This window comes from Bombina bombina, chromosome 2 (assembly GCF_027579735.1).
Source record: "Bombina bombina isolate aBomBom1 chromosome 2, aBomBom1.pri, whole genome shotgun sequence".
Lineage (NCBI taxonomy): Eukaryota > Metazoa > Chordata > Amphibia > Anura > Bombinatoridae > Bombina > Bombina bombina.
Window position 1 is genome coordinate 332311566 of NC_069500.1, and position 16397 is coordinate 332327962.

General features: G+C 39.5%; 1 protein-coding gene across 1 annotated transcript in view; it reads left to right on the plus strand.

The window, feature by feature from the left end:
- The window catches only part of FBXO21 (F-box protein 21), a 162051-nt gene that overhangs the window by 53888 nt on the left and 91766 nt on the right, over positions 1–16397 (plus strand). The window contains exon 6 of the mRNA XM_053701685.1: positions 8793–8929. Within this exon, the coding sequence (XP_053557660.1) occupies positions 8793–8929 (137 nt within the window). The remainder of the gene's footprint in view (positions 1–8792; positions 8930–16397) is intronic.

Consider the following 16397-nt stretch of genomic DNA (forward strand, 5'->3'; position numbering starts at 1 on the left):
AGCTTCTAGGGATGCACCAGCAGATAATCCCTATGCACTTTTGCATTCTACCAAAATAACAATAGATATAGATACAGCCATAGAAGAAAATGTGTGGGGGGAGTTAGAGCTTTACAACTCAGAAACTAAAAAGAATGGGTTAATGGCAGGGCACTGCAGTATACATTTGCAGGTAAAGTAATTAACCCTTTAGTGACCAGACCATTTTTTTATTTTCTTACCATTTGGGACCCGGCTATTTTTACATTTCTCCAGTGTTTGTGTTTAGCTGTAATCTTTCTCTTACTCATTTACTGTGCCCACACATATATTATATACCGTTTTTCTTGCCATTAAATGGACCTTATAAAGATCCCATTATTGTAATCATATCTAGTAATTTACTATAAAAATCAATTATTAAATATGATGAAAAAATTGAAAAAAACACACTTTTTCTAACTTTGACCCCCAAAATCTGTTACACATCTACAACCACCAAAACACCCATGCTAAATAGTTTCTAAATTTTGTCCTGAGTTTAGAAATACCCAATGTTTACATGTTCTTTGCTTTTTTTGCAAGTTATAGGGCAATAAGTACAAGTAGAATCCCTGAATAACCCTTCACGTGTGTGTGTGTATATATATGTGTGTGTGTGTGTGTGTATATATGTATGTATGTATGTATATATATATATATAGATGTATGTATGTATATATATATATATAGATATATGTATGTATATATATATATATATATATATGTGTATATATATATATATATATATATATATATATATATATATATATGTGTGTGTATATATATATATATATATATATATATATATATATATATATATTAGTAGACAAACCAAAGTATTGATCTAGGCCCATTTTGGTATATTTCATGCCACCATTTTACCACCAAATGCGATTAAATAAAAAACATTGTTTACTTTTTCACTAACTTTTTCACAAGCTTCAGGTTTCTCACTGAAATTATTTACAAACGGCTTGTGCAATTATGGCACAAATGGTTGTAAATGCTTCTCTGGGATCCCCTTTGTTGAGAAATAGCAGACCTATATGGCTTTGACATTACTTTTTGGTAATTAGAAAGGCGGTAAATGCTGCTGCGCACCACACTTGTATTATGCCCAGCAGTGAATGGGTTAATTAGGTAGCTTGTAGGGTTAATTTTAGCTTGACCCCCCCTCAAACAGCTCTTTTCCCTCCCCCACCTCACAATTGTCACCGCCATCTTAAAGGGACATTAAACCCAATTTTTTTCTTTCATGGTTCAGATAGAGAATACCATTTTTAACAACTTTCTAATTTACTTCTATTATCTAATTTGCTTCATTTTCTTGATATTCTTTCCTGAAAAGCATATCTAGATAGGCTCAGTAGCTTCTGATTGGTGGCTGCACATAGATGCCTCATGTGATTAGCTCACCAATGTGCATTGCTATTTCTTTAACAAAGGATATCTAAATATTGCAGCAAATTAGATAATAGAAGTAAATTGGAAAGTTGTTTGAAATTGTATTCTCTATCTGAATCATGAAAGAAACATTTGGGAGTACTGGCAGAATTTTTTTTTTTATTCTGCAGTATTTGATCCCCCCTTAGCCCCCAACCTCCCTGATCCCCCCCCCCCCAACAGCTCTCTACCCCCCCCCCCCCATCTACCTATTTGCCGCCATCTTGGGTACTGGTGTTTTTTTTATTTATTTATTTTTTGACAAAAAAGCCAATTTCTCTTGTTAAGTGTATTCAGTCCACGGGTCATCCATTACTTATGGGATATATTCCCTTCCCAACAGGAAGTTGCAAGAGGATCACCCAAAGCAGAGCTGTTATATAGCTCCTCCCCTAACATGTCATATCCAGTCATTCTCTTGCAACCCTCAACATAGATGGAGGTCGTGAGAGGAGTGTGGTGTTTTATACTTAATTATTTCTTCAATCAAAAGTTTGTTATTTTTAAATGGCACCGGAGTGTGCTGTTTTTTTCTCAGGCAGTATTTGGAAGAAGAATCTGCCTGCGTTTTCTATGATCTTAGCAGAAGTAACTAAGATCCACTGGCTGTTCTCGCACATTCTGAGGAGTGGGGTAACTTCAGAAAGGGAATAGCGTGCGGGGTCTCCTGCAAATAAGGTATGTGCAGTAAAATATGTTTCTAAGGAATGGAATTGACTAAGAAAATACTGCTGATACCGAAGTAATGTAAGTAAAGCCTTAAATGCAGTGATAGCGACTGGTATCAGGCTGATTAATGTATGTGCAGTAAAGTAATTTTCTAAGGAATGGAATTTGACTAAGAAAATGCTGCTAATACTGAAGTAATGTAATGAGCCTTAAATGCAGTAGAAGCTACTGGTATCAGGCTTATCAATAGAAATACATACTCTTTAAAAAAAGGATGTTTAAAACGTTTACTGGCATGTTTAATCGTTTTTGTGAGGTACATTGGTGATAAAACTTATTGGGGCATGAATTTTTCCACATGGCTGACTTATATTTCTGCATAGAAACAGTTAACTGAGGCTTCCCACTGTTGTAATAATGAGTGGGAGGGGCCTATTTTAGCGCTTTTTTGCGCAGTAAAAATTCAGTCACAGTCTTCCTGCTTCTTCCTGCATGACCCAGGACGTCTCTAGAGAGCTCAAGGGATTTCAAAAGTCATTTTGAGGGAGGTAATCAGTCACAGCAGACCTGTGACAGTGTGTTTGACTTTGTTAAAAATGTTTTTTGGCTCTATTGATTATCCGTTTTGGGTATTAAGGGGTTAATCATCCATTTGCTAGTGGGTGCAATGCTCTGCTAACTTAATACATTTACTGTGAACATTTGGTTGCTATAACTGATTTGGTTCATTGTTATTTCAACTGTGACAGTTTTTTGTGCTTCTTAAAGGCGCAGTAGCGTTTTCTATATTGCTTGTAAATTTATTTTAAAGTGTTTTCCAAGCTTGCTAGTCTCATTGCTAGTCTGTTTAAACATGTCTGACACAGATGAATCTGTTTGTTCACTATGTTTGAAGGCCAGTGTGGAGCCCCATAGAAATATGTGTACTAAATGTATTGATTTCACTTTAAATAATAAAGGTCAGTCTTTATCTGTAAAGGAATTATCACCAGACAACGAGGGGGATGTTATGCCGACTAACTCTCCTCACGTGTCGGTACCTTCGCCTCCCGCTCAGGAGGCGCGTGATATTGTGGCGCCAAGTACATCAGAGACGCCCATACAAATCACTTTACAAGACATGGCTACTATTATGAATAATACCCTGACAGAAGTATTATCTAAATTGCCAGAATTAAGAGGCAAGCGCGATAGCTCTGGGATAAGGACAGAGCGCGCTGGTGCCGTGAGAGCCATGTCCGATACTGCGTCACAGTTTGCAGAACATGAGGACGGAGAGCTTCATTCTGTGGGTGACTGATCTGATCCAGGGAAACCGGATTCAGAGATCTCTAATTTTAAATTTAAGCTTGAGAACCTCCGTGTATTGCTAGGGGAGGTTTTAGCGGCTCTGAATGACTGTAACACAGTTGCAATTCCAGAGAAATTATGTAGGCTGGATAGATACTATGCGGTGCCGGTGTGTACTGACGTTTTTCCTATACCTAAAAGGCTTACAGAAATTATTAGCAAGGAGTGGGATAGACCCGGTGTGCCCTTTTCCCCACCTCCTATATTTAGGAAAATGTTTCCAATAGACGCCGCCACACGGGACTTATCGCAGACGGTCCCTAAGGTGGAGGGAGCAGTTTCTACTTTAGCTAAGCGTACCACTATCCCGGTGGAGGATAGTTGTGCTTTTTCGGATCCAATGGATAAAAAATTAGAAGGTTACCTTAAAACCTTGTTGAACAAACATTTTCTTATCTTACAGCCCCTTGCATGCATTGCGCCTGTCACTGCTGCTGCGGCATTCTGGTTTGAGTCTCTAGAAGAGGCCATTCACACAGCTCCATTGGATGAAATTATGGACAAGCTTAAAGCACTTAAGCTAGCTAATGCATTTGTTTCTGATGCCATTGTACATTTAACTAAACTAACGGCTAAGAACTCCGGATTCGCCATCCAGCTTAAATCCTGGTCAGCTGACGTGACATCTAAATTGCTTAATATTCCTTTCAAAGGGCAGACCTTATTCGGGCCCGGCTTGAAAGAAATTATCGCTGACATTACTGGAGGTAAGGGTCATACTCTTCCTCAGGACAGGGCCAAATCAAAGGCCAAACAGTCTAATTTTCGTGCCTTTCGTAATTTCAAGGCAGGAGCAGCATCAACTTCCTCCGCTCCAAAATAGGAAGGAACTGTTGCTCGTTACAGACAGGCCTGGAAAACTAACCAGTCCTGGAACAAGGGCAAGCAGGCCAGAAAACCTACTTCTGCCCCTAAGACAGCATGAAGGGAGGGCCCCCTATCCGGAAACGGATCTAGTGGGGGGCAGACTTTCTCTCTTCGCCCAGGCGTGGGCAAGAGATGTCCAGGATCCCTGGGCGTTGGAGATCATATCTCAGGGATATCTTCTGGACTTCAAAGCTTCTCCTCCACAAGGGAGATTTCATCTTTCAAGGTTATCAGCAAACCAAATAAAGAGAGAGGCATTTCTACGCTGTGTACAAGACCTCCTAGTAATGGGGGTGATCCACCCAGTTCCGCGGACGGAACAAGGGCAAGGATTTTACTCAAATCTGTTTGTGGTTCCCAAGAAAGAGGGAACCTTCAGACCAATCTTGGACCTAAAAATCTTAAACAAATTCCTAAGAGTTCCATCATTCAAAATGGAAACTATTCGAACCATCCTATCCAAGAGGGTCAGTATATGACCACAGTGGACTTAAAGGATGCCTACCTTCACATACCGATTCACAAAGATCATTATCGGTACCTAAGATTTGCCTTTCTAGACAGGCATTACCAGTTTGTAGCTCTTCCCTTCGGGTTAGCTACGGCCCCGAGAATTTTTACAAAGGTTCTGGGCTCACTTCTGGCGGTGCTAAGACCGCGAGGCATAGCGGTGGCTCCGTATCTAGACGACATTCTGATACAAGCGTCAAGTTTTCAAATTGCCAAGTCTCATACAGAGATAGTTCTGGCATTTCTGAGGTTGCATGGGTGGAAGGTGAACGTGAAAAAGAGTTCTCTATTACCACTCACAAGAGTTCCCTTCCTAGGGACTCTTATAGATTCTGTAGAGATGAAAATTTACCTGATTGAGTCCAGGTTATCAAAACTTCTAAATGCTTGCCGTGTACTTCATTCCATTCCACGCCCGTCAGTAGCTCAGTGCATGGAAGTAATCGGCATGGGGATTACTCAGATTTGTCCCCTCTACTAAATCTGGATCAAGAGACCAGAGATTCTCTTCTCTGGTGGCTTTCTCGGGTCCATCTGTCCAAGGGTATGACCTTTCGCAGGCCAGATTGGACGATTGTAACAACAGATGCCAGCCTTCTAGGTTGGGGCGCAGTCTGGAACTCCCTGAAGGCTCAGGGATCGTGGACTCAGGAGGAGAAACTCCTCCCAATAAATATTCTGGAGTTAAGAGCAATATTCAATGCTCTTCTAGCTTGGCCTCAGTTAGCAACACTGAGGTTCATCAGATTTCAGTCGGACAACATCACGACTGTGGCTTACATCAACCATCAAGGGGGAACCAGGAGATCCCTAGCGATGTTAGAAGTCTCAAGGATAATTCGCTGGGCAGAGTCTCACTCTTGCCACCTGTCAGCGATTTACATCCCAGGCGTGGAGAACTGGGAGGCGGACTTTCTAAGTCGCCAGACTTTTCATCCGGGAGAGTGGGAACTTCATCCGGAGGTGTTCGGTCAACTGGTTCATCGTTGGGGCAAACCAGAACTGGATCTCATGGCGTCTCGCCAGAACGCCAAGCTTCCTCGTTACGGATCCAGGTCCAGGGACCCGGGAGCGGCGCTGATAGATGCTCTAGCAGCCCCTTGGGTTTTCAACATGGCTTATGTGTTTCCACCGTTTCCGCTGCTGCCTCGACTGATTGCCAAGATCAAACAGGAGAGAGCATCTGTGATTCTGATAGCCCCTGTGTGGCCACGCAGGACCTGGTATGCAGACCTAGTGGACATGTCGTCCTGTCCACCATGGTCTCTGCCTCTGAGGCAGGACCTTCTAATACAAGGTCTTTTCAACCATCCAAATCTAATTTCTCTGAGGCTGACTGCATGGAGATTGAACGCTTGATCCTATCAAAGCGTGGCTTCTCGGAGTCAGTTATTGATACCTTAATACAGGCACGGAAGCCTGTTACCAGAAAAATTTACCATAAGATATGGCGTAAATATTTATATTGGTGCGAATCCAAGAGTTACTCATGGAGTAAGGTTAGGATTCCTAGGATATTGTCCTTTCTACAAGAGGGTTTAGAAAAGGGCTTATCTGCTAGTTCGTTAAAGGGACAGATTTCTGCTCTGTCTATTCTTTTACACAAACGTCTGGCAGAAGTTCCAGACGTCCAGGCTTTTTGTCAGGCTTTGGCTAGGATTAAGCCTGTGTTTAAGACTGTTGCTCCGCCGTGGAGCTTAAACTTGGTTCTTAAAGTTCTTCAAGGTGTTCCGTTTGAACCCCTTCATTCCATTGATATTAAGCTTTTATCTTGGAAAGTTCTGTTTTTGATGGCTATTTCCTCGGCTCGAAGAGTCTCTGAGTTATCTGCCTTACATTGTGATTCTCCTTATCTGATTTTCCATTCAGACAAGGTAGTTCTGCGTACTAAACCTGGGTTTTTACCTAAGGTAGTTTCTAACAGGAATATCAATCAGGAGATTGTTGTTCCATCATTATGTCCTAATCCTTCTTCAAAGAAGGAACGACTTTTGCATAATCTGGACGTAGTCCGTGCCCTGAAGTTCTATTTACAGGCAACTAAAGATTTTCGTCAAACTTCTTCCCTGTTTGTCGTTTACTCTGGACAGAGGAGAGGTCAAAAAGCTTCGGCAACCTCTCTCTCCTTTTGGCTTCGTAGCATAATACGTTTAGCCTATGAGACTGCTGGACAGCAGCCCCCTGAAAGAATTACAGCTCATTCCACTAGAGCTGTGGCTTCCACCTGGGCCTTTAAGAATGAGGCCTCTGTTGAACAGATATGCAAGGCTGCGACTTGGTCTTCGCTTCACACCTTTTCAAAATTTTACAAATTTGACACTTTTGCTTCTTCGGAGGCTGTTTTTGGGAGAAAGGTTCTACAGGCAGTGGTTCCTTCCGTTTAAGTTCCTGCCTTGTCCCTCCCATCATCCGTGTACTTTAGCTTTGGTATTGGTATCCCATAAGTAATGGATGACCCGTGGACTGAATACACTTAACAAGAGAAAACATAATTTATGCTTACCTGATAAATTTATTTCTCTTGTAGTGTATTCAGTCCACGGCCCGCCCTGACTTTTTTAAGGCAGATCTAAATTTTAATTAAAACTCCAGTCACCACTGCACCCTATGGTTTCTCCTTTCTTGTCTTGTTTCGGTCGAATGACTGGATATGACATGTGAGGGGAGGAGCTATATAGCAGCTCTGCTTTGGGTGATCCTCTTGCAACTTCCTGTTGGGAAGGGAATATATCCCATAAGTAATGGATGACCCGTGGACTGAATACACTACAAGAGAAATAAATTTATCAGGTAAGCATAAATTATGTTTTTCTGTAGTGTAGCTGCCCCCCCCCCTCAATAGCCTACCCCCTCCCAGATCCCTTTCTTAAAATTTATTAACCCCGTTTCCCTCTCCCTTTATCCCATCATCTTCAATGACTATTGTTTTCACACCCGTCCGCGCGCGCGCTTCCTCCCATCGGTGGGTAAAAAAAGGTATTGCAGTGATTCCTCAATATCGAGGCATCACTGCAATACCTTGAAAGCGATCGCTTCCACCGTTTGAAACCCCTGAGGATGTACAGGGCACGTCCTTGGTCATTAAGTGACCTTTTTTGTAGGATGTACCCTGTACGTCCTTGGTCCTTAAGGGGTTAAAGTACATATTATTATATTTTGTCTCTATCCCTACTTGTTTTATGTCCCTTTAATGCAAGGCAAAGTATTCTTTTTATAGTTCAAGAGTATGTCAGAGTACTTAGAAAGTTGAACCTTCTTAATCAAATTTGTTTTTCTTTGGCTTGTAATATACACTTATCAAAATGAACTGTAGCTGTAGCAATTTGTGTATTACCTATTTGCCAATACTGCATAGATTAAAGGGATACTAAACCCATTTTTTTTCTTTCATGATTCAGGTAGATCATTCAATTTTAAGCAACTTTCTAATTTACTCCTATTATCAATTTTCTTTGTTCTCTTTATTTGAATATCTTTATTTACTATCTATTTGAAAAGCAAGAATGTAAGCATAGGAGCCAACCCATTTTTGGTTCAGCACCTGGGTTGCTCTTGCTAATTGGTGGCTAAATTTACCCACCAATCAGCAAGCTCTATCCACGGTGCTAAACCAAAAATGGGCCGGCTCCTTAGCTTAAATTCCTGCTTTTTCAAATAAAGATATCAATTTTTCTTTGTTCTCTTGCTAATATGAGTAAATAAGAAATTTGCTTAAAATTGCAATCTCTGAGTCATGAAAGAAACAAATTGGGTTTAGTATCCCTTTAAGCAGATGCATTTATAGCCATTTTTGTTGTGACTGTAGCATTATATTTGATGGCTTATGAAAATTTTAAATAATCTGAATTGTGTCTTGTTTAGTAAGATTTGTTTTCTGAGATCCTAGATTATATTTAACATACTTATTTTTGACACTGTTGTTCCTGCTGCAGGTGAGACTTCTTATATTGAAGATCTAGAGGTACAAGAACAGGCACTGGATGCCCTCAATCATATCCTCTTCGATGAGCTAAAGTTTAAGGGCAATGTGGCTGATTTTTATAACCCACTAAACTCCTACATACATAAGGTACTGTGGTGTAGGATTTATACAGCTAGAAAACTAAATAACCAATCATGCTTTATTTACTTTCATCAGAATGTTCATATTAGATTATTCATACATTGTTTTAAATTGAACATTTCTGTATCCTCTTTAAGTGTTCTAAAAACGATTACAGTACAATATTTGTAATGCTCCTTTTTTGTTTTTGTTTAGCTGTTGGCACCTTAAAGTGATGGTAATTTTTTATACTTTATGAAAATGGATTCTGTTAAAACGGGATTTATTTATAACAGTCACTAAACTTAAATATATATATATATTTATATATCAAAACACTTATTATTCTATTCCCACTCGCTCTCTAAGTATGCATGACTGCTGACTGACGTTCTCTAATTTTTTTGCGCATGCTCAAAGGAGTGAGATAGACCAGGTATTCCCTTTTCTCCCCCTCCTACTTTTAAGAAAATGTTTCCCATATCAGACACCATTCGGGATTCGTGGCAGACGGTCCCTAAGGTTGAGGGAGCTATTTCTACTCTGGCTAAGCGTGCAACTATACCTATTGAGGACAGTTGTGCTTTCAAAGATCCTATGGATAAAAAATTAGAGGGTCTTCTAAAGAAAATATTTATTCATCAGGGTTTTCTTCTGCAACCTATAGCGTGCATTGTTCCTGTAACTACTGCAGCTGCATTTTGGTTCGAGGCTCTAGAGGAGGCTCTTCAGGTTGAGACCCCATTAGATGATATGCTGGGTAGAATTGGGGCTCTTAAGCTAGCTAATTCTTTCATTACAGATGCCGCTTTTCAACTGGCTAAATTAGTGGCAAAGAATTCAGGTTTTGCCATTTTAGCGCGTAGAGCGTTATGGCTTAAGTCCTGGTCTGCTGACGTCTCATCAAAATCTAAGCTTTTAGCCATCCCTTTCAAGGGTAAGACCCTATTCGGGCCTGAACAGAAGGAGATAATTTCAGACATCACTGGAGAAAAAGGCCATGCCCTTCCTCAGGATAAGACAAATAAGATGAGGACCAAACAAAATAATTTTTGTTCCTTTCAAAACTTCAAAGGTGGTCCCTCTTCCTCCTCCCCTGCTGCAAAGCAGGAGGGGAATTTTGCTCAATCCAAGTCAGTCTGGAGACCTAACCAAACTTGGAACAAGGTTAAACAGGTCAAGAAGCCTGCTGCTGCCACCAAGACAGCATGAAGGGGCAGCCCCCGATCCGGGACCGGATCTAGTAGGGGCAGACTTTCTCTCTTTGCTCAGGCTTGGGCAAGAGACATTCAGGACTCCTGGGCTTTGGAAATCGTGACCCAGGGTTATCTTCTAGATTTCATAGTTTCTCCTCCAAGGGGAGATTCCATCTTTCTTGATTGTCTGTAAACCAGACAAAAAGAGAGGCGTTCTTACGCTGTGTAGAAGACCTACATACCATGGGAGTAATCTGCCCAGTTCCAAAAACAGAACAGGGGCAGGGGTTTTACTCCAATCTGTTTGTGGTTCCCAAAAAAGAGGGAACATTCAGACCAATTTTAGATCTCAAGATCCTAAACAAATTCCTCAGAGTCCCATCCTTCAAGATGTAGACCATTCGGACTATTTTACCAGTGATCCAGGAGGGTCAATATATGACCACCGTGGATTTAAAGGATGCGTATCTGCACATCCCTATCCACAAAGATCATCACCAGTTCCTCAGGTTCGCCTTTCTGGACAAGCATTACCAGTTTGTGGCTCTTCCCTTCGGGTTGGCCACAGCTCCCAGAATTTTCACAAAGGTGCTAGAAAGATTCAACACATAAAATAGCCAGAGATAATGTAACTCGTAAAGAAAGACAAGCACTTGAGGATTTAAAAAACAACCTTGACCTGATCATTACTAAGGCAGACAAGGGGGGAGCATTAGTCCTACTTAATAAAAAGGACTACTTAAAAGAAATTCAACACAACTTAAAGACACTCACCAATATACTAAGTTGACGTTTAACCCTACTAACACATTTAAAACCAAATTAGCCAGCATTTTAGACACTGCAAAAGAGAGTGGGCACATGTCAATAGAATTAACTAATTATTTACAGGTAGAAGCTCCCACAATACCCAGTTTACGAATTGTACCCAAGATTCACAAAAGCCTAATCAAACCACATAGAATAAGTGACTGTTGTCAAACCATTTATCATGAACACAACATTTGCTCCCAATAACACACAAACAGGTACTATTTTGAGGAAACACTGGCTATTATTAACGTCGGACCCAAAACTACCCTGTGTTAAAGATACCAAACAAAGGGCTAGAAGGGACACTAATTTAATTTAAGAGATCTTCTTGTTAACACAGATCCCAAGCACTGCTATCAACTGGCACAAAGGGTCAACATTGAAGGATGTTCTAAATGCCCAGGGTGTGTAACATGCAACTCAATGATAGCAACCGATATTCTACTGGGATAGATGGGGAGGGGGCAAGACACGTCATTCTTTTACTTACAGTGACGTGTCATTTTTGTGATCACTGTGACTGACTTTCACAGTGATCACATGGCCATAAAACAGTTTTTTTAATTATCACTGGACTGCCTCACTCCTGAGGCATCCAGTGATTGCCCAGTCAGCCTATCCCCAACATCAATAATTCCTTTTTTTGAGGGGACCAGACAGAAACCTAAAGCTGGAAACCCCTATTTTGCAGTGGTTAAAAGATCATAACTCTCTTTTGTGCCACATGCAAACTTTCAAGGAACTACAATGAATAATTGCTGCATTTGTATGGGACAGGTCTGCATGGAGACTTTTGGTTTGTGTTCACCTGTAGCTGCTACGTTTGTGCTGAAATTTTTGCTTTCTGCTGTGCTCCATCTGGTCCCTGTTGGTACACGATCATACATCATTTCCAAATCATACGTTGATGCATAATCTGTCATACAATTTTTGTGATAGATTTAGTTTGGGCTATAACTGGATTACGGCATCTACCTTAAGTCAGTATCAGTGTTTGTTTTACAAATTATATTGATTTTGTTTTTTTAAATTATCAATTTTGTATTGGCCGTTCCTTTCTAATACATTTATTTTATCCTGGATTCTACTCATAAATCATATACCTTGTTAGATTGTCTTTTTTGTAATTTATAGCCTCCTTTCTATTTCTCTTATTACAACTCCAGTGACTTCCAGAAGGCCTTTAAAGTTAAGGGCTCGATTTACCAAAGCCCTACGGCTGCAAGTTCTCACAAGAACTTGCTCTCCATAATTTATCAAGCAGTGGTCATCAGACCGCCGCCTCCTTAACCTCTTCGCCACCTTTAAGGTGGCGAAATTCAATCTCCATGGTCGAGTCCGACCGAGGAGATTGACAGCTCCTGCCCACCCGTGATTGGCTGTGCGCGGGCAGGGGGCGGGTAATTACGCCCCGCCACAGGCGAGCTGAGGCGTTCAGGGGCGCATATATATGTGCCCCTGTACGCCTCAGCTTTGATAAATCTAGCCTTTAGGATACTGTGCTATCATGTTAATTACACACCATTATGGATAGACAGACGTTTCTGCAATTCCTGCATGCCAAAAGGGCATTCTGGGTGTGAAACTGGGTAACAAATACCACTTCTAAAGTAATACTTGTGGTTTGTATTTTGACAATAACATGCTGGTTCCAAGCATTTTGGAGATTTGTCCTAAGAAACTCGGATCAAAATTCTCACTTATTTTGCAAGTGTGTTCAGTCTTATCCTAAAATATATTTTGTATCCATAGAGACCGTATCCATTCACCTGCAAACAAGAGGCTCTAGCAGATGCAAACCAGTGGTCTTCACACAAACGAATCTGAAAAAAAAAATTACACCTGTCCAAAACTTTCTTGTATGTGCATATCTGCTGTTGTTTATATAAGTCGGCGTAGTCTCAATATCTGAAGTTTTTGCCCTGGGTATGGTAAAAAAAGACAAAGATATGACCAGCCAAACAATTAGGCACAGGAGCAAGGAGTCAGCCACCCCTCCGTATTAGCAAATCTTGAAAAAAGGAACTCTAGCCTTAGCAGGTTGCATGAAAAAAAACTTTATTGTACCATGGTCCACACAAAAAACATTTCAGACCTATCCTAGGTCCTTAGACATGACTAAGGACCTAGGATAGGTCTGAAATGTTGTATTTTTGTGTAGACCATGGTACAATAAAGATTTTTTTTCATGCAACCTGCTAAGACTAGAGTTCCTTTTTTCAAGATCTGGTCAAAAAAGGTTAGAATCTTTAGTCATTGAACAAACAAAGCAAAAGATGATGGCATCTACTTATCAAAGCGTCAACTATGGTGCATTCACCAAACTTCGCTACACATCGCGGCCGCGGATCTCAATACGCTCTCCATAATTATCAAAAAACCCGTCAAAAACATGCGCGTCAAGTACGGTGCAAAGAGGATCGGACTCGTGTTAACTAACAGTCATCGATGTCGCAGCTATTCGGGCTTTTCCCAACTTTATTTATATTATTTCAGTGCAGTCCACGAACATAGCACATTTCTTGTCAGCACATTATTGTATATAGATATTGTAATTTTTTTTGTTTAAATCGACTTTTGAAGATAGCAAGTAGCGACATATTCTTAGCAAAATGGAGAGGGAATTAGAGTTATTTTTAAAATTGTATATACATATTTTAGTATGTATATACACACACATATAAGTTGCAAATATAACATAATCAGAGTATCATATATATTTATTTCAAATCTATCGCTATTTAAAAGGGATAGGAAATAAAATATTTAATTTACAATAGTGGGAGCTAGCTGCTAATTGAGCCTGTTATGTAGTTCTTTTGTTGTCTCTGTATATCTATTATTGCGACAAGTCAAGTGCAAAACTGTGTACAAAATATGTAATCCCTTATTTTTAAAGACAGACAAAGTTGGAGCATAATCCATCCAAAGCACTTTTTTTATCCCTATATCTAATAATGCATTAAATGTAGATCAATAATATATTTGCATTCTTTTTTAAGAGTAAACATAATTAATAATGCTTTACATTGAGTTTTATTAGGTGATATGCTTCACTATAGCAACATCGAACATAAGATCTCAGTTTTCCGATTCCCATTGACTACTATAGCATCCTCGACCTATAAGGCGGTGGATTGAAAACTAGATACTCAGCGTCGGATAAGACGCGAGCGTAAGTGTTCATTTTTTGATAACTTGAAAAGCTTCAAATTGTGTCGAATACCACGGCGAATACACAGAATTACGCGAGAATTCCAGAGGTTTTCTATTAGCATTGATCTGCGTCGAATTGAGACTGTCGGATCGTATGTTACGTCACAAATGTCTAATTCTTGCGATCTTAAGGCTTTGATAACTACGGCGATTCAATCTCGCGACAAGTACGATGCGGAATTCGGGCGTATTTTCAGTTGATGCTTTGATAAGTAGATGCCGATGTATGATCAGCATGATACCGCCATAATCCTTTATAACAGTTGATCTGAAAGAGAAATGTCTGCAATACATCAGCATTTCCTCAAACACTCCATTAGAGATTAGATTGTTTGTTTACTTTTAGCTTTCCATATAATCAAGGAAATCTACAAAGGTTCTCTTCACACTTTTTGTGGAACTCTATAGGTGCAAAGAGGATCGGACTCGTGTTAACTAACAGTCATCGATGTCGCAGCTATTCGGGCTTTTCCCAACTTTATTTATATTATTTCAGTGCAGTCCACGAACATAGCACATTTCTTGTCAGCACATTATTGTATATAGATATTGTAATTTTTTTTGTTTAAATCGACTTTTGAAGATAGCAAGTAGCGACATATTCTTAGCAAAATGGAGAGGGAATTAGAGTTATTTTTAAAATTGTATATACATATTTTAGTATGTATATACACACACATATAAGTTGCAAATATAACATAATCAGAGTATCATATATATTTATTTCAAATCTATCGCTATTTAAAAGGGATAGGAAATAAAATATTTAATTTACAATAGTGGGAGCTAGCTGCTAATTGAGCCTGTTATGTAGTTCTTTTGTTGTCTCTGTATATCTATTATTGCGACAAGTCAAGTGCAAAACTGTGTACAAAATATGTAATCCCTTATTTTTAAAGACAGACAAAGTTGGAGCATAATCCATCCAAAGCACTTTTTTTATCCCTATATCTAATAATGCATTAAATGTAGATCAATAATATATTTGCATTCTTTTTTAAGAGTAAACATAATTAATAATGCTTTACATTGAGTTTTATTAGGTGATATGCTTCACTATAGCAACATCGAACATAAGATCTCAGTTTTCCGATTCCCATTGACTACTATAGCATCCTCGACCTATAAGGCGGTGGATTGAAAACTAGATACTCAGCGTCGGATAAGACGCGAGCGTAAGTGTTCATTTTTTGATAACTTGAAAAGCTTCAAATTGTGTCGAATACCACGGCGAATACACAGAATTACGCGAGAATTCCAGAGGTTTTCTATTAGCATTGATCTGCGTCGAATTGAGACTGTCGGATCGTATGTTACGTCACAAATGTCTAATTCTTGCGATCTTAAGGCTTTGATAACTACGGCGATTCAATCTCGCGACAAGTACGATGCGGAATTCGGGCGTATTTTCAGTTGATGCTTTGATAAGTAGATGCCGATGTATGATCAGCATGATACCGCCATAATCCTTTATAACAGTTGATCTGAAAGAGAAATGTCTGCAATACATCAGCATTTCCTCAAACACTCCATTAGAGATTAGATTGTTTGTTTACTTTTAGCTTTCCATATAATCAAGGAAATCTACAAAGGTTCTCTTCACACTTTTTGTGGAACTCTATAGGTGTCCTAATATCTCATTATCTGGACAATATGCTTATGTTGTCCTTCCACAGGCTATACCTGCAGACATCATTATTTTGTAATGTACTTTGTGACCACACATGGTCTGCATGTTCAGTATAGAAAACGGACTTCTTTTTTTCCAGGCAGATTTGTCTCTATTTGAGAGACAAGTTATGCACCTTTATTAAACTAGTAATAATACCAGAATATAAATTGCTCAGCATAATCCAGCTGATAAAGCATTTCAGATTTCTGCATAGTCTCATATGAATACTCTCCAAAATGTCCCAGTGGTACATTGGATCAGGTGAAAGATACGTTCATCACAAGTCTACTCTTTATAGGTTTGGCACCACAGAGTCACACTTTCAGCTCACATATACATTTCAGAAATATTTAAACAGGTGAAAAGTATAGACTGATCTGGAGTACAATGTTGTTACTTGACTACAGAGTCCAGCACCATGAGTTGTGGATCACTCCTTTAGAATCAATCTATTTAAGGCCATTCATTAGTGCATCTGTGTTGCCAATTAAATTATTGTACTTTTAGGGTTATTGACCTCCGCTTTCATAATTTTTAGGAATACTTGCAGAATACACACATGATTGTCTTTTCACATAATAAAGCAATGTGTTTACAT